The sequence below is a fragment of the Mobula birostris genome, chromosome 12 (assembly GCF_030028105.1).
Source record: "Mobula birostris isolate sMobBir1 chromosome 12, sMobBir1.hap1, whole genome shotgun sequence".
Classification (NCBI taxonomy): Eukaryota; Metazoa; Chordata; class Chondrichthyes; order Myliobatiformes; family Myliobatidae; genus Mobula; species Mobula birostris.
This window is the reverse complement of record NC_092381.1, coordinates 83992988-84014528: the sequence shown is the minus strand read 5'-3', so window position 1 is coordinate 84014528 and position 21541 is coordinate 83992988. Positions and strand designations below refer to the sequence as shown.

General features: G+C 39.6%; 1 protein-coding gene across 1 annotated transcript in view; it reads left to right on the top strand.

Moving 5' to 3' along the window:
- tmed5 (transmembrane p24 trafficking protein 5) overlaps positions 1–21336 on the top strand; it is a 43794-nt gene extending 22458 nt beyond the window's left edge. Inside the window, exons 2-4 of the mRNA XM_072274274.1 lie at positions 5670–5767; positions 15313–15493; positions 19823–21336. Of these exons, the coding sequence (XP_072130375.1) occupies positions 5670–5767; positions 15313–15493; positions 19823–20041 (498 nt within the window). The 3' untranslated portion in view covers positions 20042–21336. The remainder of the gene's footprint in view (positions 1–5669; positions 5768–15312; positions 15494–19822) is intronic.
- Positions 21337–21541: the final 205 nt, after the last annotated feature.

Genomic DNA, 21541 nt, shown 5'->3' with positions numbered 1-21541 from the left:
ATTCCCATATTTCAAGTTCTTTTATGGCATTTATCTGGCCCACCGTCGGCTCATTAATACGCAATCCGGCCCACAGAAGCAAAAAGGTTGCCAACCCCTGTTCTCGCTTGTCCTCCTCTCCCTCTCTCTCCCCCCCCCCCCCATCACTGTCTTTTTATTCTGGCATCTTCCCCCTTCCTTTCCAGTCCTGATGAATGGTCTTGCCCCAAAATGGCAACTGTTTATTCATTTCCATAGATGCTACCTGACCTGAGTTCCTCCAGCATTTTGTATGTTGACTTGCAAAATTGTTTCTTCGGCCAATTCTTTTTTGTGTGTCCTCACACACTACTTAATTTGCCTTGCTTCTTTTAAGTCATATTTATAAAGGTTCGAACATATCAACCACTTAAAATTTAGCAGAAAAAGGTGGCACATTTCTTGCTGTTTGGTATCCAAATCTGTTGATTCTGCCAGAGTTCATCAATACAAAAAAAAATGAGAGCAGTCCAAACCTCTCAAGTGTGCCCAGCTGTTCACTGTGGTCAGGACTGATTTGACTCGGGCCAATCTTTTGAAAAATTCTCTTTTTCTCAAAGAGTGTTCAAAATGGAGAATTGTAGAAATTCACTACCTTTTGGGGAACAAATTCTTAGGCATCTGTTTTAAATAACTATCCCTTTATTTGAGACTCACAAGGTCACAGCATTAGTATCCTGCCTCCTGAACGGACTCTTTTATTCTGACTTGTCTTCTGTGTAGTTACCAATTCTAAAATGCACATTAATGCACTTCTCTCAAAACTGTGAGCTCTTTTGTATTTAGAGATGACCTGGATAAGGGGATAAAATCCAAACAATTACACATTCTCCAACGAGGCAGAGATAAAGCAGCTTTATACAGTTTTCCATTAGCAACATTAAATGACAGAGGTATTAATAAGGTGAGGGCATGGACAGTGTTTGCGTAAAACAAGTTTAAATGTGAGTAAATATGGTCATTAACTTTGCACCAAAATAGGATAGAACAGAAAGCATCTTTGAATATCATAAATGTTTGAAGATTATCTATCTTTAAAAATAAGCTTTAGCTTTATTTGTCACACTAGGGCTTTTCTCTTTGGAGTGAAGTAGGATGAGAGTAACTTGATAGATGTGTACAAGATGATAAGAGGCATAGAGTGATTAGCCAGAGACATTTTTTCCAGAGCATAAATAGCTAATACAAGGGGGCATAATTTTGAGGTGATTGGAGGGAAGTGTAGGGGGGACGTGTCTTTACACAGAGTGGTGGGTGTGTAGAATGCCCTGTTGGGTGCTGGTAGAGGCAGATACATTAGGGGCATATAGGGAACTCTTAGATAGGCACAAGGGTTTTAGAAAAATGAAGGGCTATGTAGGAGGCAAGAGTTAGATTGATCTTAGAGTAGGTTAAAAGGTCAGCATGACATCATGGGCCGAAGGGCCTGTATTGTGCTGTAATATTCTATCTTCTATGTACATTGAAACATACAGTGAATTGTGTAATTGTGTCATTTATATCAATGACTAACACAGTCCAAGATGTGCAGCCCACAATTGTTGCTGCGCTTCCATAGCCAAAATAACATGCCCACAACTTGACAACCCTAACCCATACATCTTTTGGTGTGTGGAAGAAAACTGGAGCATCAGGAGGAAACCAAAAGAAAAATAATGAAATACTGGCCTTTATATTTAAAGTTGTTCTGCAGATGCATTGTATAAAGCCCAAGGTAGATTACACTTGGACAGTTTGAGCAGATCTATGCACCACAGCTTAGGGAGGATGTATTGGCTTTGGAAATGCAGCACTGATTTACTGTAATGATACCTGGTCTTGGAGGTCAGGTTTCGAGAAAAGTTTGTACAAACTGGAGTTCAAATTTAGAAGACTGAGATTTGTTTCTAAAGATTTTAATTGAAACTGGCAGGGAAGATGGAGCGAAACTGTTTTCATTTATTGGAAAACCTAGAAATGAAGATATAATTGAAAAGTAATACTGAAGCTGGGAAACCTTTCAAAATAGTGGTTGAAGAAATTTAGAAAACTGAAAAATAACCGTTTATTCTAGATTAGCTTTATATGTGAAATGAATATATTTAGTTAGCCATAGCTATATTCGTCAATGTAGAAAAGAGGGACTTGTGGAGTTTGTTCACAGATCCACTGTATTAAATGGTGGAACAAGCATAAAGGGGTTGATAATTTCCTGTTCCTTTGCTATTCATCCTGGATACAAATATAAATTGGCAAAAAATGCGGGAAGAACTTGGCAGGCCAGGCCACATCTATGAAAAAGAGTAAACAGTTGACATTTTGGGCCGAGACTCTTCATCAGGACAGGGGAAAAAGAGATGAGAAGTCAAGAGTCAGAAGGTGTAGGGAGGAGAGGAAGAAAAACAAACAAAAAGGTGTAGCCATGGGAACTTGCATGGGTCCCAGCTATAACTGGCTTTTTGTCGGCCACTTGGAACAGTCTATGCTCCAAGCCTACATCGGTATCACTCCCTAACTCTTCCATCGCTACATGGACAACTGCATTGGTTCTGCTTCCTGCACCCATACCGAGCTCAGCGACTTCATCAACTTTGCCTCCAACTCCCACCCTGCCCTCAAATTTACCTGTGCGTTTCCGACACCTCGCTTCCCTTTCTCAATCTCTTACTCTATCTTAGGAGACAGAATATCCACTGACATCCTTTATTAAGTCCAGTGATTCTCACAGCTGCTTGGACTATACCTCTTCCCCATTCTCTCAAGTTTATCTTTGGCTTTGTTCATCAATGGGACTGGTATACACCTCGCTGTGGTCAGAGAGTAGGGCATCACTCCTGACCTCAGTTGGATATGGTACTCTTCTTTCTGTACCCCCAGTCCTGTGAACACTCTGGGTACTTCTGTCACTGAACATCATTTAGTGAATCCAACCTTACAATGAGGTTTAGCTTCTTGATGGTGTACTGTCCCAGTAGTGGTGAGAAGAGATTTTGAACAACATGAGCATCCTCTTTTTTTACAGATGAAAGTAGTAAGCATTCCTTTCACACTGAGATTGTGTTTCCCTGGCCACATGAGCATTTTCTTTGTTGGGTTTAATGTAATAATCTGTTTTCTTCACCTGGGGATGGCTGTGACATCTGCCCCAAGTCCAGTTTGAACGTCACCACCTCATTTTGTAACTGAACCATAGTACACCAGCCTTATCTATTTGAATCTCGAGCCCCAAGAAAAGCTGTCTCTTCATCTGAATCATGTTCTTCATGAACAGTTTTTGAGTGACAGTGGCTTTTATCATGGATGGCATTTCACTTCTTGTGCTTTTCAGAGCTCTTTGATTTGTAGAATGAAGACTTACCACATCTGCAGTTTTCCATTTTACCTGTTCTTTGTTTCACTTATCTGTTTTGTTTGAGCTGAGCTCTATTGTAACCTCTTTCTGTAGTCTTTGACTGAATCTTGTTTGTACCCTTCTATTTTGGACAGCTTTCTAGCCTTACCTCAGCATTGTTTTTGTGCCTGAGTTCTGCCGGTTGCTGACAAACATGCCCACTGTGCCTGACTATAGTAATACCTTTCTCTGGTGTGAGATTTGCCTGCAACTGATGTCTCTGACAATTTAGTGTATAGTAGCCCAACAACAATCCTGTCTATTGAGCTTATCTCTCAGATTTCGAAATGCACAGTCATCTGATAGGGCATATAATGCTATGATTAAGTCATTTGCACTTTCATCTGGCTCCTGTTTTCTGGAGTTGAACTTTGCCCTCTCGAAGTACATTTTGCTTTCCTGTGAAATATTCTTTGAATTTGCCCTGTACTGTTTTATACTCCTTTTTCTGAACACCTGCCAGTCCTAGTCCACCCATGATGTCATCTGCTTTATCACACATGCAGTTTATCAGTGTGCTCACTTTATGCTCTTCTGAAGCCTGAGCGAGTTTGCTTGCAACCCTAAATCTCTCAAAGCATCTGAGCCATCTCAAAGTCCTCTGGTTTAGAGAAATCAAATGTCCTGGATGGAGGCAGGGGCTTTATTAGATAGTAGATGTAGGTACTGAACTGCAAGTATTTACTCCATTTTCCTGCTTTGTTGTTTAATATTTTCTTTATTTGGACTACAAAAGTCTTTCTTTGCTCTCCTTGAGAGTTTGACTACCCGGCTGAGTCTATGTCTCTGTGCACTTCCCCAGGCTAGTGGCCCACAAATTATTACAATGCATCCACTTTCGGATGTAGCTTGAAGTTGTTGCCTAGCAACCCTGGCCCTTTCTCAGCTCAGTCTCATGGTGGATGCAGTTAGCAAACTAGCATAGGCAGTTTAGGTTGATAAGTCTCTGGATATTTTTCATAGATATATGTGAACAAGAACAGTCCTACTGTAAGTTGTTTCTTGTTGGGGATCTCACTTGGTCTGTAGCACCAATTCATTGATGATCAACCACTTCTGACATCATGGTGTTCAGTATTGAGGGAGAGTGCAGAGCGCACCAGGACACCAGCATGCAGGACACTCAACTGAACTTTATTGATAATCCTGCTTGTATAGTATATGAATTCCTCCCATGTGGGAGTGGCACATGGGAGGAATTCATATACTATACAAGCAGGATTATCAATAAAGTAGCACAGGAGTAGCACAGGAATGACACTATGAACTACCTCTTCAGGTACTTGTACAGAACTGAAATTGCTACATTTTGAAAGACCAGCCACTTTCACCAAGTATACAAAGTCAAAGATGCTAATCATTGGCCAAGCACCCACTGCAGCTTTTAAATTTCCTCTGCTCAGCTCTTGGGCTGTGATGTGGAATGCAGAGTACTGTTGGTGAGCAGGGTTTCAACCCAATTTTAGCAGAATCTAGTTGACTTTGCACAAATGAATCTGCTGTGCCTTGTAAAAAGTTCATGTAATGTACATTCTTTGAGTTAGTTTATCTTTCTGATTGATGGAGCACTCGTATAATGGAAAGAAAAGCCTTGTATTTGTACAAGTGAGGGGAAGAACTTTTTTAAGTCTGCAATCTCTAGATGTTGTACAGTATTCATGTGCTCACTTTAATAGATGTAACTTACTGCAATGCAGATAGATCTATACGTGGTCTGTGCCTAATCCACCGAAAAATCCCATCAGTCCCATTTTTCCTCTTATTTTCCCGTAGCCCTGCAACATGTTCTCTCACGTATGCCCACCAACATCCTTCTGATTCTTTTGTCTCTTCATTTACTAAGGGGTACTTCTACCCTTGTTGAGGGGTGCCTTTACAGTAGCCAATCGACTTGTTGACTTAACAGCACTTATTTAGGATTTTGGAACTGGAGCACCCAGTAGAAATCCATATTTGCAGGGAAATCCACTCTCCAAAGCTTGGGTCTTTGAAGCAATGAGACAACAATACTGAATACTGTTGCTGTTGCCTTTACCACAAGCTTTTGAAACCTACCGGTTGCATTGGCTGATGGATCTTCCACAAGTAATTTGATCTATAGTATTTGTTGAATGAAATAGTATATTAATAAGACACTAGTAAATTACTTTTGCTTTCAGTAATGTTATATTATTTTAAGCTGATATGGAGGAAAAAAGTATCAAGAAAGGTCAATCTAACAGTGTAATCCTGTAATCATTGTATCATTTTGAACAAAAATATTTTGTCTCCTACCCTCTAGGTGATTGACGGGGCAGGATTAGATGTGGATTTCTATATTTCATCTCCAAATGGAAACATTCTGTACTTTGATCAGAGAAAATCTGATGGCGTGCACAGGTAAGTGACAGACACTGTAACTTTATTCATCTTGGAAGTTTGTCTTGTCAAAAACATTAAATGTACTTTGTCATTGAATTCAGTTTGAACTTTAAACTGAGTAACTCATTTAATTATTTTATACCACATACATTTTGTCTTCTGTGACACATGGGGAGTGCAGACTGAGCAATAAGTATAAGACCATAAGACACTGGAGCTGAATTAGGCCATCAGCCCATCAAGCCTGCTCCCCCATTCCATCATACCTGATTTCTATCCTACACCAGCCTTCTCCCCATAACCTTTGATGCCATTCTAATCAAGAATCTATCAAGTTCTGCTTACCTAAACATAGTAATTTGTATCTCACTTAGAACTCAGGGTGTGGATGTAGAAATAAATGTTCAAAATGGCACCTAATGAGTATCAGCAGCCACTTTCCTTTGAAACCATTAGGTGCTGGCTGTCAGGTGCTGGGGGCAATGTCCTGTTGCCCCATTGGTTTGCTTGTAGTTTTTTTTCTTCTAATGAAAGATTGTTCCACATTCTTTATCATTGGGACTTAGTGTCTTCCCTGCCATTTCTGTTTTCTATTAATTCCCCAGCTTATTTAATATAACCAATGGTTCCCAGTCCTGTTGCTTATCACATTGTATGCCTTTTCTTTCAGTCAATAGCATTTTTAACCTTTTACCCTCTTTCTAGAACCTTTGGTGAGATTTGTGAAATGCCTCCATAAATGTCTGCCTCTGCTGTCTTACATTTTAATTTATTTTCCAAACTGCTTGTCAATTCTATCCTTGTGACATTTCAAGCTTTTCTCCTAACCTGTCTAAAGATCTTTCAGATCAATTTATATGTCATGGAGCTAATATCAGATGATTCCAGTAGATAGTTTCATTGTCTCCAGTTTAAAGTTAATGCCATAATCGATTAAATTCAAACCAAGGTAAAATATCCAGCACTCCCAAAATACGTTTTACCAATTTATGAAATGGTAGAATGTTGCAAAACATTGCTTAATATATCACATAATTCCAAGTTACAGAACAATGAACTTCAAAGCTTAGTTGACAGTTATAATTGTGAATCTTTCTCAAGTAGGCTACAGATATCATTTCCAAATTTTTTCTGCCCTTCTAAATCCTTTTTTTAAAAAAAAAAAGGATTTCCAGCTGGTGCTGGAAATTTGGAATTAAAAACAGAAATTGCTGGTCAGGTAGCATCTATGGAAAAACAGTTAAGTTTCAGATAATCACACAACAGGTGTTTGCTTGAGGTGTTAACTCTTTATCCATTTCTAGAGATGCTTCCTGACCTAAGTCTTTACAGTGTTTTCTGTTTATGGTAGCTCTCTGTTCCGAGTTCTTTGAATAGTAAATAACTGTTTGCAGTGCATACATGACATTGGTGTACGTTTACGTGGTTTCTGATCCCAGTGATGTTTACCATCAGATGGTGGGGAAGGTGTGGCACCATATAGAAATATAGCATAATATGGAAACAGGTTTGCAAATGGCATGCTCCCAGAATTATCTGAATTTTAAAGTGAGTAAAGAGAGGTTTTCAAAGCTTCATACATTCCCAAGGATTCCATAGTCCTAATGTAAGAGACACAGCTACCAATTTGTGCAAAACTGTTCTGCAGATGCCAAGGAGTCAAATGCTTAGGAAAGAAGTCAATGAAATAAATTCCAGGAGCTGAATGGTGGGGATTAGCATCTAGAATCTGAGTGAAAATATTAACAGTATTAATTGTATTGATTTGACTTGTACCTGTTTTGTACCAAGAGGTATCATGTGATTTAATAATACATTTATGAAACGGCAAGTATTTGTTTTGGCAGGGATTTGTGGGGAAAAAAACTTGAGTGGTTGAAAAGTTGATCACCAGCTAACATCACCCCACAAACCAACCTTATCCAACAGCTTTCTATACATGACTAGCCAGAGCGCCATCTTTGGCAGATTTCATTTTTTACAAATGTGCACATAATATATTAAAAGCAACTCATTGAAGTTTAATTTTGCTTTTAAATCAAAATAGTCTATAAGCAGCAGTGTATTTTTGACACATGTGAGATATATTGATCTGCATTATGATGCAGGATTTAGTGTTTGAATGTTTGTTCTGCACATTTTGATACACATTCCATATTGTAATACCCACCAAAGCTTTTTAAAAAATTAATTAAGTTTGAAGTGACAAGCAAGAGTGAGTGATGGCCTCCTTCAGTCAGAGCTGACCATGGAGATTGCATCCTAGCTGTCTGGATCTGCAAGCCTAGACAGTATGATATGGAGAGCAAGTAAACTCCCTCTCCACGCAACTGATGAACCTAAAGGAACAGCAGGGATCTTTACATTTTGGTACCAGCAGCGTCGCAGGAGTTGCCAGTCAGCATTGAACTCAGTGTAGGACTGCCTTAAGGACTCCAGCTCTGGACTTTCCCTCTGGGTCTACTGTCAAAGCCTTCCCTGTGAGTGGGTATAGCTACAAGGCAGTGGAGGTTTGAGATCAGAGTTTTCCTTCTAAGTGAGCTGCCAACCACAGCTGTCGAGCCCCATCTGCCCAAAGTGACTCGTTTTAAGGCGCCAGTAATCTGCCTTTGCGCCTTCTCCTGTCAATAGAAACTGTTCCACTGGGCTTAGTAGCTAAGCCACACATGAAGGCCGGGAGCTGGCCTTGGTTGTATGAGGCTATTTCAGGCACACGCCATGTGGAGCATTTAATAGGTTGTAGGATCATGCCCGTTACCACCCCAGCTTATAACAACCTTAAGGACAAGCAAGAATGGAGGAGGAATTAGTGCAATTTATATTTGTGGCTATGTGTACTCTGGATCTAACCTTTAATGCAGTCTATTTGCAGAGTGCTTGAGATAAAAGATCAGGGTGGGTGTGTGAAAATCCTAAGTACGGGAGTGTTACATTTTGTAACTCAAAACATAAAACCAATCAAAATAAAAACAAGGGAGTCTGGAATGTGTGTACATTGGTTTTGTTTTTATTTTTAGCGAGACGTCCACATAGGATATGGTGATGTGATGAAATGCCATTTACATATAACTGGTAATGAATTATTTAAACAAGAATGCTTGATCAAATGATATATTTACAGTATTACTCAAATATTACTGAAATACATAACACTCATCCCTGCTTAGCTATAAACTCCAACCCAGAGTACAGTATGTGCAAAAGTGTGGGGTACACATACTGTGTAGCTAGGATGCCTAAGACACAGTGCACAGTGCTGTATTTGTCAATGTGGAATGGCGAGAGTTTATAAATCTGGCAGGAGCAAAAGATGTTGGGAATGGCGAGGGTGGAGCAGGTGTGGGACAGGTGGCAGAGAAGGAATGCTGGGGTGGTGGCTGGCATAGGTGCAAGCACACCCAGCTTTGATATCTGGCAAAATCATTTAATTCCATACAATTGGTTTATTGATCATCACAGAATGTGTCTCTAGTGCTTCCCGCTCCCCTCCTCCCCTTTTCACAACCATGATTTCCCTCTCCCTGCCCCCTTCCCACTCAGTGCATAACAAAGACTCATATCAGAATCAGGTTTCTCATTATTCACATATGTCATGAACTTTTTTTTTGCAACAGCCATATAGTGCAATATATAAAATTACTACAGTACTGTGCAAAAGTCTTAGGTACCCTCGCTATACAGCGCTGATAAAAAGTATTCACCCTCCCCCCCCCACCCCACCCCCCAGAAGTTTTCATGTTTTATCGTTTTACAAGATTGAATCACAATTGGTTTAATTTGGCTTTTTTTGACACTGAACACAAGAAAAGGACTCTTTTGTGTCGATGTGAAAACATATTTCTACAAAGTGATCTTAATTAATTACAGATATAGAACACAAAATAATTGATCGCATAAGTATTCACCCCCTTTAATATGACATGCCAAATCATCGCTGGTGCAGCCTATTGATTTTAGAAGTCACATAATTTGTTAAATGGAGATATGTTTTTTGAGGCCTGTGTGCAGTCGAGGTGTTTCAATTGATTGTAGTGAAAATATACCTGTATCTGGAAGGTCCAACGACTGGTGAGTCAGTATGCTGGCAAAAACTACATGATGAAGAGAAAAGAACACTCCAAGTAACTCCACGAAAAGGTTATTGAAAAGCACAACTCAGCAGATAGATACAAAAAAATTTCCAAGTCACTGAATATCCCTTGGAGTACAGTTAAGTCACTCATCAAGAAATGGAAAGAAGATCACACAGCTGTTAATCTCCCTAGAGCAGGCCGTCTTCAAACACTGAGTGACCGTGCAGGAAGGGGACTAGTGAGGGAGGCCACTAAGAAACCTATGACAACTCTGGAGGAGTTACAAGATTCAGTGACTGAGATGGGAGAGAATATGTGCATACAACAACTGTTGCCCAAGTGCTTCACCAGTCACCGCCTTATGAGAGAACAGCAAAGAGAAAGCCACTGATGGGGGGGAAAAACCTCTTATGAAGTCTTGGCTAGAGTTTGCCAGAAGGCATGTGGAAGACTCTGAAGTCAACTGGAAGAAGATTCTGGTCTGATGAAACCAAAATTTTGGGCTATGGACTAAATGCTATGTTTGGCATAAACCAAACACCATGTATCATCAAAAACACATCATCCCCTATCATGAAGCATGGTGATGGCTACATCATGCTGTTGGGATGCTTCACTGCAGCAGGCCCTGGAAGGCTCATGAAGGTAGAGGGTGAAATGAATACAGCAAAATGCAGAGAATTCCTGGTGGAAAACCTGATGCAGTCTGCAAGAGTACTGAGACTTTAAAGAAGATTAGTTTTCCAACAAGACAATGACCGTAAGCATAAAGCCAATACACAGAAATGGCTTAAAAACAACAAGGTTAATGTTCTGGAGTGGCCAAGTCAGAGTTCAGACCTCAATCCAATTGAGAATTTGTGGCTGGACTTGAAAAGTGCTGTTCACTCACAATCACCATGCAATCTGACAGAGCTTGAGCAGTTTTGTAAAGAAGATTTGGGAAAATTGGCTTGTCCAGATGTGCAAAGCTGATAGAGACCTATCCACACAGACTCGAGGCTGTAATTGCTGCCAAAGGTGCATCTACTAGAAGGGGGTGAATATTTATGCACCCAATTATTTTGTGTTTAATAACACTCGACAACAAAGATTTTGCTTCCTGAATACCTTTAGGTGTATCTTAAGAATTTTGGGCTACTGATCATGAAAATCACCATGAAATTTCCCTATCACGCACTTTTTTTAGATAAACTTATGTTTATTATTTCAATTCACAATTCAAGTCAATTAAAATGTTGCCTACAGTGTAAGCTGGAAAGTTTCCTGTCTTGTCCAGGCATGTTTGAGCATGCTTAGACAGCGCAGCTGCTGCATAGCAGGACATGTTTTAGTAATAATTATTGGATTCAGGACTGTAAAGATGGAATTTACTATCACCAAGCACAAAAATTTCTATGAAGGATTTTGATATTTGAGACACATGCTTCCCAGAATAACTGATGCCGAGATTAAAGAAAGCATTTTTGTTGGGCCACAAATCAAACAGGTCATCAATGGCAGGCAATTTGAAGAATTTCTAGTGGGACCGGAGAAGTTGTTGAAATTTTTCTCGGCATCTACAGAGCACTAAACTACATGCAGCTGGTTGAAAACATGCTTCAAGCATATAAAACCATGAAATGCAACATGTCACTAAAGATTCATTTTCTGCATTCCCACTTAGACTTCTTCCCTGCAAATCTTGGTGCTGTTAGTGACGAGCATGGTGAAAGGTTTTACCAGGACATTGCGGTCATGGAGAAAAGATACCAGGGCAACTGGAATCCATCAATGCTGGTGAATTATTGTTGGACACTTAAGCGAGAAGCCTCAGACACTGAGTACAAATGAAAATCATTAACAAAATATTATTATCTCAGTTGAACTATTGCAAAGTACCGGCACCATTATGCATTTAAACACATAATTTAATTTGTTGTTTCTCCAAATTCTTACGTGATACAAGTAGTCTGAAATTATATTTGTGTTCATCTTTAAGCAGTCAGTCATAAACAAAAAAAATTCTGAGGAAGCAACACTTTTGAAAAAAATTGTTGTCCAGTGTAATTGTAACAAATTTAGACCAATTTGTAGGAACTCGTTTTCACTTTGATACGAAAGAGGCTTTTCTATTGATCGGTGTCAAAAAAGCCAAGTTAAATCCACTGTGACTCAATGTTGTAAAACAATAAAACATGAAAGCTTCCAAGGGGAGGTGAATAATTTCTATAGAGGCACCGTAAATATGTACCTAAGACTTTTGCATGGTACTGTAGAATACATCTCAACACTTATAAAGGATGTACTATATAATACACCCACAGCATAGTATATTTTAAATTGTCCCATTCAGCCTAAAGATTTGATGGCTGTGGTAGTTTTCTTATTCTTGTGGGGTAATGTCTTTTCTGACAAGGGAGGTCCCTGCTTGGCAAGTGAGACTTGTGGCTGTAAAAACAACCTCAGGTTCTGAGGCCTCCTCTGTGATGGTTGTAGGAGTTGACTCTGGGACTGCAGAAGTGTTTCTGACAGCTCTGGAGTTAACTCTGGACACTTTTCTTCTGGACCTGTTGGCATCCCAAACAATGCATGGCAAGCTTTACTGGATGATGTGGATCATAATATGTGAGTACAATGTCTAACTGTAGACCTTCCTTTACTTTTTGGAAAGTCATGTCACACTGCTGTGTCCAGTGCCATTTCTTCCCTATCTGTAGTAATGAGTTCAAGGGGTAGAGCACAGTAGCCAGGTGTGGCAGGAACCTATTATAATAATTGACAAATCTGAAAAAGGATTGCATCTGTGTCGTGTCTTTTGACCTTGGGCCATTCACCATTGTTTAACTTTTCCCAGCACATGTAATTTTTGTGCCATCAATGGTGTGAGCACATTAAATAATGCTTGGTTTAAAGAATTCGTACATAACATGTCGTGCTTTGAGCCCATGATCTAATCTTTTTAACAATATCCTGAGATTTTGGAGGTGTTCCTTGCCATCCTCACCAGTAATCATGAGGTCATCCAGGTAACACTGAGTGCCTGGACAGCCTTGCAGCATCTGGCCCATAGCTTTCTGGCAGAGTGCAGGTGCAGATGCTACTTCAAAATAAGCTTATTATAGCGATAAAGCCCTTTGTGAGGGTTTAAGGTGAAAAACCCTTTGGTCTCTTCTTCCATCTCCATCTGTTAGTCCTCAGCTAAGTCCACTTTGAAGTGTTTTCCACCTGAGAGGTTTGCAAAGAAATCCTCTATGCTGGGCAGATCATATTGATCCACTTTCAGTATAGGAATGATGTTGACCTTAAAATCACCACAGATCCTAACAGAACCATTCTTCTTGTCTAGTGGTGCTGTCCATGGACTCCACCCAACCTTGGAAAGAATTCATTCATTCTACATGTAATCTAGCTCACTGGCCACTTTATATGGTATAAGGAATCGGATGGGCTTTGTAAAACTTGGGTGTGGCACTTTAACACTTTTACCCTTGATATGTTTGAGATTTCCAATATCATCTGTGGCATCATCAAGTACCTTCCTTAATCCAGTTTCAGTTGACTCTGCAGGGGATGTGGCATGCAGATGGTGAATGGGTCTCCAATCAAGTTGTAGTTTTCTCAGCTGTTTCTGTCCCCACAACGCTGGCCCTCCTGTTTTACCATGTACAGGGCCGATGTGGCTTGTTGTTTGTTGTATTTCACTGTTACAAATGTCATTTATACAGGAATTATCTTTCTCCAGTATAAATTCTTAGTTTGATATCTTCAGGCTTCAGTTTAGTATCTTCGAAATGCCGTTCAAATTCATTTTGCAGAATGACAGAAACGGCCGAGCCAGGGTCCAATTCCATTTTAAGTAATTTGCCGTTCACTTCTAGTGCAAGCCATATTGCTTATCTATTGTTAGTTTTCACATTATAAATCCCAAAGCTACCCATACCTGCATAACTCTCATCATTATCAAATTTTTCATCAACAGCATGCAGATTAGTGCTCTTTCTGAAACTACAACTTTTTTATCTTTTACTCTTCTATGTGCAATCCATTTATTTTTGCCAACGTGTTCTTTGTATGTGTCCTACATTATTGCTTTCTCTGCAAGTTTCACCTTCAAATCTGCATTGGTCTGATCTCTTTGAGGCCCTGCCACAACAGTAACTTTTGTTCAGCCAGGCAGGCCTCCATCTAGACCAGCAGTTCCCAACTTTTTTATGCCATGGAGCCTTAACATTAACTGAGGGGTTGGGCCTATATTCACTCAAATTCAGGTTGGGAACCCTGATCTGGCTGCTGCAATTTTATTCGCCCTCACTTTCATTCCTGGCTGCACCTCAATTGCATCCGTCTGCTGATACAGCTATTTCAACTGCTCCTTTAAGTGTTAAGAATGCTTACTCAAGCAATATGCTTACAATATTACTCAAATATTACTGAAGTATTTAACATACAACAGAGAATAGACAAGGTGCTAAGTGCATGCATCTGTGTACAAGCAAGTGTGTACCTTCTAGGTGACACCTATTCATTTGCCTACTGCATTTGTGTATTAAATCCCATTCAACAGAGCTGATCTCTGGTCTCCTTGGACCTCTTCAATGTTAGCTTTAAGGCTCCATGTGTGCTATTAGAGGAAACATTCTTGGGCAGGTTTCACTCCACTTCGGGAAGTTCAGGGCCTGGAAGTCACAATCGTACTGGACAATCATAGCAGTGACAGACCTGAATACTCATCAGCTATCACAGCCTGGGAACACCAACTCTTTGACATCAGTGCGATGTTGAAGATGTTTCTTTAAAGGGGGAAATAGTAGGTACACAGTTTCTGGATGGTCATGCCAAAAGAAGCGCACCACCTTACAAATGTTCTACTGACCTGTGCCAGAAAGCATCTTCTCGATCTGTGGTTCCAATGTTGGTCTCATAAGCCCACTCAGACTCCACAAAAATCAGCGTAGAAACAAGTTAACCTCAGTCCTAAGGAACTACCTTAGACGGGAAATAAGAAAGAAGGGAAATGCTGGGGTGAATTTCAGTAGAGCCAAAGGGGAAGCAAGATGAGTTCTCTGAAACAGTTGAGGTTAATGTTCAACAGTGTTAGCTAAAAATTTAAGGCAGAAACTTGTTCATGACATACTTAAGCTCTGGACTTCCAATGGCACTCATTACAAGGAATAGTAATCATGTGATAATATAAGATGCTTATGAATTGTGCACATATTGAGTGCTAACATTATATTCTATGATTAAAGGTAGGTAGCTTTCAGAAATCAAATCTGTAGCAATGATAAAATAAGTCTGGGATTTTAATTATTTTGCTTTAAACTTTGCTGCTTTCTAACTTGGGACAAATCCTCTATGACATTTATAGCCTATTTTATTTTATAAAGAGTTAAAAATGCAGAACCATCTAGCTGTTTCCTCCTTCACCACCTGCATTTATTTGTTATTTGTACATACAATGAACAAATTTACTATTTCTTTAAAAAAACATGTTTCTTTCATTTTTAGCATCGAAACTGAGAATGGAGACTACATGTTCTGTTTCGACAACTCATTTAGCTCTATATCAGAGAAGGTAGTGTTCTTTGAGCTTATTCTGGACAACATGGAACCTGAGGGTGACTCAGCCAAGTGGAATGATTTCCTACCAGGAGGGGAGTTGCTTGATATGAAACTGGAAGACATTCTAGTACGTGTCAGCTTTCCTGTGGCTTTTATTCTGTTGCAAGTGTGCAAGAAAGTGGGTAATGGGGAACAAACAGCAATCAACCACTGTTTAACAGCCAGTAAACTCATAACTCTTATCTTGTTAGTCTGCTGAGTGATAAAATGGGTTGCTAAAGCAATGCATGGCAGAAATGATGTTGTCTTCCTTCCACTATGGGAATTAAACAAACTCAGAGTTGACTGTCTATTTGGATTTTCCTGGATAATGTGGTTTTAAAGATTAGGTGCAACATCCCCACTGATTCCTAAAACTTTCTGTGATTCATGCCAGTGAAAGTGAAGAAAACATTAGGAATGAAATCTTGGGTCCACTTTGGGAGCACAGACAAACTCTGTAGATAAGATATAGGAACGCAATTAGGCCTCTTGACCCATTGAGTCTGCCCCGCCATTTCATCGTGGCTGATCTAATTTTCCTGTCAACCCCAATCAGCCTTCTCCCCATATCCCTTTATGCCCTGACCAATCAAGAATCTTATCAACCTCTGCCTTAAATATACATAAAGACTTGGCCTCCACAGCTGCCTGTGGCAAAGAATTCCACAGACTCACTACTCTCTAGCTAAAGAAATTCCTCATCTCCGTTCTAAAAGGATGCCCCTCTATTCTGAGGCTGTGTCCTCTTCTGCTAGACTCTCCCACCACAAGAAACATTCTCCCAACATCCACTCTATCAAAGTCTTTCACCATCCGATAGGTTTCAACGTGGTCACTCCTCATCTGAATTCGAGTGAATATAGGCCCAGAGCCATCAAAAGCTCTTCATATGACAAGCCATTCAATCCTTGAATCATTTTCACAAACCTCCTTTGAACCATCTTCAGTTTCAGTACATTCTTTTGAAGATAAGGGGCCCAAACCTGCTCACAATACTCCAAGTAAAGTCTCACCAGTGCTTTATAAAGTCTCGGCATTACGTCCTTGCTTTTATGTTCTGGACCTCTTGAAATTAATGCTAATATTACAGTTGCCTTCCTCACCACAGACTTGACCTGCCAACTAACCTTTAGGCAATCTTAAACAAGGACTCTCAAGTCCATATGCACCTCAGCTTTTTGTATTTTCTCTCCATTTAGAAAATAGTCAACCCTTTTATTTCTTCTACTAAAGTGCATGACCATACACTTCCCGATAGATAGCAGGAGTAGTACAGTAACTCTCAAATTACTCAGCAACCAGCTTACCGGGCACCTCTTGTCCCATCTGCCAAACCCGCCCTCCCCGCCTCAGAGGAAATAAGTAATCCTCGTTATTGAGGTGCTGCCTGAAATGGAGGGAAACCACAGCTTCTCTTGCTTTCCTACCCACCCTTTGCCCTTATTTTGATTTATCAAAGATTAAGCTATGTTCAATATTTGCTTTTCACTCTTCTAAAACTATTCTATTTTTCTGTTCGATTGCTAGAACATAGTACAACAGAGGTACAGGCCCTTCAGTCCACAGTGTTGTGCCGAACCATCTAAAAAGTAAATTAAAAATACTCAAATACTATTACCTCCTACCTACACAATGTCCATATCCCTCCATCTTGTTCACATTCACGTTCCTATCTAAACATCTCTTAAAAGCCTCTAATGTATTTGCAGCACATTTCAGGCTTCCACCACTCTGAGTTTTAAAAAAAACTACCCCTCCCATCCCCTTTGAACCTACCCCCTCTGCCTACCCTCTGGTATTAGACATTTCTACTTCGGGAAACAGATACTTCATGTCTGCGCTATCTATGCCTCTCATAATATTCTAGACCTCTATCAGATCTCTCCTCAGCCTCCACCACTTCAAACAAAACAACCCAAGTTTGTCCAGCCTCTCATGATAGCACATGCCCTCTAATGCAGGCAACACCCTGGTAAACCCCTTCTGCACCCTCCAAAGTCTCAACATACTTCCTATTGTGGGGCAACCAGAACTGTACATAATAATCCAGATGTGTTCTAATCAAAGTTTTATAAAGTTACAGCGTAACCTCTTGACTTTTGAACTCATTGCCTCAACTAATAAAAGCAAGCATGCCATAAGCCGCCTTAACCACTCTATTGGTCTGTGTAGCCACTTTCAAGGAGCTGTGAACTTGAATCCCAAGATCTTGCCCTTAACAGTGTACTGTCGCCTTGCATTTGCCTTACCAAGACGCAACACTTCACATTTATCTGGGTTAAACGCCATCTACCATTTCGCAGCCCATATCTGCAACTGATCTGTATTGTTCTATAATCTTTGCCAGTCTTCTACACTATCCACGACTCTACCAATCTTGGTATCATCCATAAATTTACCAATCCACCCGTGTACATTTACATCCAGGTCATTTATGTACATCACGAACAGTAGAGGTCCCAATACAGATCCCTGCAGAACACCACTAATTACAGACCTCCAGCCGGAATAAGTTCATTCAACCACTACCCTCTGTCTTCTATGCGCAAGACTGTTCTGAATCCAAACAGCCAATGATAGACTTTTGTCGAACTTACTAAAATCTGTGTTGGCAATATTCACTGCCGTACCTTCATCAATATCTCTTGTCACTGTCAAAAACTCAAGTTGGTAAGACACAACTTTAATACTCATTCGGAGGCCCTGCACTTTCTCCTCCTCGACCTCTAAATGCCCTAACATATTTATACAATCAGCACTGATCCTCTGGTCCTTTGTGTCCTTTTCCTTGGCAAATACTGAAACAAAGTACTAAGTTCCTCACTCACATTCTTCGCATCCAAGCAAATGTTCCCCTGTTTATCCTTGAGTGGTCCCACCCTCTCCCTTGGTATCCTCTTGCTCTTGGTACATGTATAGAATGCCTTGGGATTCACCTTAATCCTACTTGCCAAAGACTTTACATAGCCCCTCCTGGTTTTCCTAATTCGCAATTACAAATTGGAATTCCTGATTCCTGCTATCCCAAATTCTCAGTATTTTCCCCTGGGCATTTATTTTTTCCCTCTGTGTACTCCCTACTCTACAAATTTACTTTGCTATTATTTTCAGTAAGTATAACAATTCTAACAATGCAGTTTCACTTTGATTCTGCTTGAATAATCTGCAGGACAGAAGTACTTGCATTTATAAACATTTAAAGGTAGAAATAGAACAGGAAATAGCAACATTTTGATCCTACCTTGACATTTGGTGCATCGAAGGATACCGTACAGAATTGATATAATGCAAGACCCAGGTTACTTAATGCTGAGAACCACAAATGTCCTGACAATTTTAAATAGTATAAATAGGAGCATTGTATAGTACATTATGATAAAGTGGTGCTTTTTAAAAATTCAAATTACTGTGTGTACATATCTGTAAAGACTCAGCTGAATGCTATAGAATTTGGCTCCATTGATCTGCTTTCGGGCTCTACTCTGGGATTTGTGTGGGAGGAGGAGAAACTAAAGAAGTAGAAATTCCAGTATAGATTCTTTCTTCATATATTCACTTCCCTTTAGCTTTTTAACTTTTAGCCTTCCCTCCAGAGTTCATGGAGCCAAATCTCACTTGCTTGATAGCATAATCTGCCGGAGATTAATGATATGTCAACCATAATTAATTTTCTATTTCCAACTACAAATGATTATGAGAATCTGAGGGAAAATACAAAAAATGGCAAGTGTGGAAAACAGGTTTGCAAGCTGGGGAAAGTAGAGTTTGTTTTGGAGGGAATTTTTCCCCACTCGGAAACAAGTGCAATTGTGCAAATAATCTTGTTCCATGCACTTCATTTGGAGGATAACTGAGGTCACTACTAATTCATTTGTGGTTATGTTCATTATTGAAGGTGATAATCAGCCTGTCAAAAGTCTCACAGGGAGAATTGGGTCAGCTGACAGAAACTTGTTCTGTGTAATGCAGACACAAGAGACTACAGATGCTGGAATCTGAATAAACAAACAATCTGCTGGAGAAACTCGGCAGATCGAGCAGCATTTATGGCAGGGTGAGGGAGAGGAATAATGCAGGGTCCTAATGGCAGAATTTCAGGCACCAGAACCCTGCATCATTCCTCCCCTGACCAAATCTCATAGGTGCTGCTCAACTTGAAATGTCAACAATTCCTCCCACCGCATCACAGACGCTGCTTGATTCACCAAGTTCCTCCAACAGTTTGTTATTTGTTCTGTGTAATAAACATGACTCTAAAAAGTATTTTAGATCATGTAAATTGTTGCATTAATATGAAATGTATGTTTAAAAAGTTTTGTTTTAAAACAGAATTGCATGCAGCTTTTCATTTGTAACTCGAACATCTGTATTCTGAAATGCAAATTTTTTTTTTCTTTTGCGGTGTGTTATTTAGGAAACTATAAACAGTGTGAAAGGAAGACTGAGTAAAAGCAACCAGATTCAGGGGCTGCTTCGGGCCTATGAGGCACGTGATCGGAACCTCCAAGAAGGCAATTATGATCGGGTGAATTTCTGGTCAGTTGTGAACCTGGCTGTGATGCTCATTGTTTCAGGTCTGCAGGTATACATGCTGAAAAATTTATTCAATGACAAGCGAAGAAGCCGAACGTAGTGGCTGAGAAGTGATTGTTGATTAAGAAGACAAGATGGTGTCTGGAAGGGCACTGTAACTATTAAAAATCGTGTATGCAGGGATTTCCTTTACCGTAGACATTTATATTTAAAGATATTCTATAAGGCTTATAATTAAGCAACAAAATGGTCAGAAAAAGAGAAACGTCATGTTCTTTGGGAGAATAAATGGATACATTGAGCTTTAGTACTATTAGCGACACAAGCTAAGAGCTTAAAGCCTTAAATTCACTGCCAAAACAAGCTGGTGATCTCTGCTAGCACATAAATAAAACAATTAATGCTGGATCCTCACCACTAGCCATCTGCCACATCCTGAAAGCTGCTTTGGACGGAGTCACCAGTTTTCAAGGTTGCGATATTATGACATTGAATGTTGGTATCTGTCAACATTGTACTTGGACTTGAATGTCTGAGCCTTTTAAGTCAAGTATAATAGATTGTTCTAAAGTACAAAGGCTAATGTGCTGTTGTATATGAGTAATGATGCTCTGGACATTTGTACCTGAACATTTCATAGTCCACAGCAGCAAAACATGCTGACTGGGGTCAAAGTACAAGTTGGCTTCCTACTCACTCGGTCTGCCTTTTTTTTTGAAGAAGTTAATTAGTACACATTGCAGAAATTATGTAATAATATTTTTTAATTTTCATACATGACAAAAAGAGCAATGAATTCTTAACAGAAACTGTGATGGTACAATCTGTGAATATTCTGATGTAAAATTTCATCCATTTACTCTATCAATGTGTGCAGCAATTCAATAGATCTACTTGAAGCCAAAATGTAAGGAAGCAACATCAAATTGATTTGCAAAGGTTGAACAATCTAGGAAATGCACTGTTCTCCAAAACCCTTCACCAGGATACCCATAATAATCTGAGCTCATTTATTTTATTATGGGCATTTTTTTTTGCTACTTTCTCTTGCACATTTGTGGTACAGTGTGAAGGTTATTAGTATTATAATCTGCCTTACTCATCATTTTAAGGTTGTCTCAGCCCCATTAATTGTGGCTTCAGTAGAATTATAGTTTCATGGAAAATCTTAAGTGTAGTTGCATATTATGAAAGCAGTTTTCACAAATATTGTCAGTCTTGTTCCCTTGAGATATTGTTGTCTGGAAAACAATTCCCTTTGGATTCTTTAAAACATCACGTATAAATTTTGATATGGTTGAACCCATTTTTACTTTTTTCCCCATGAATGATCTTATAATTGATTCGAACATTGGAAAGGGCTTGTATAACAATTAAAGATACTGATTTAACAGATCTTTTAGGTACTTTTCACTGGTTTCTTCTGTGTTACTGATCAAGGAAAGCAAGTGCAAACAGGAAATTGACTATAGGCTACAAGTGTTTCACTTAATGTTGTTTAGAGCTGTACAATGACAACTCTCAAGAAATTTGCTTTGTGTCACGCAAATTACAGCCATTCTATAAAGTACTTTTTTGTCCATAATATGATTTCCAAGTT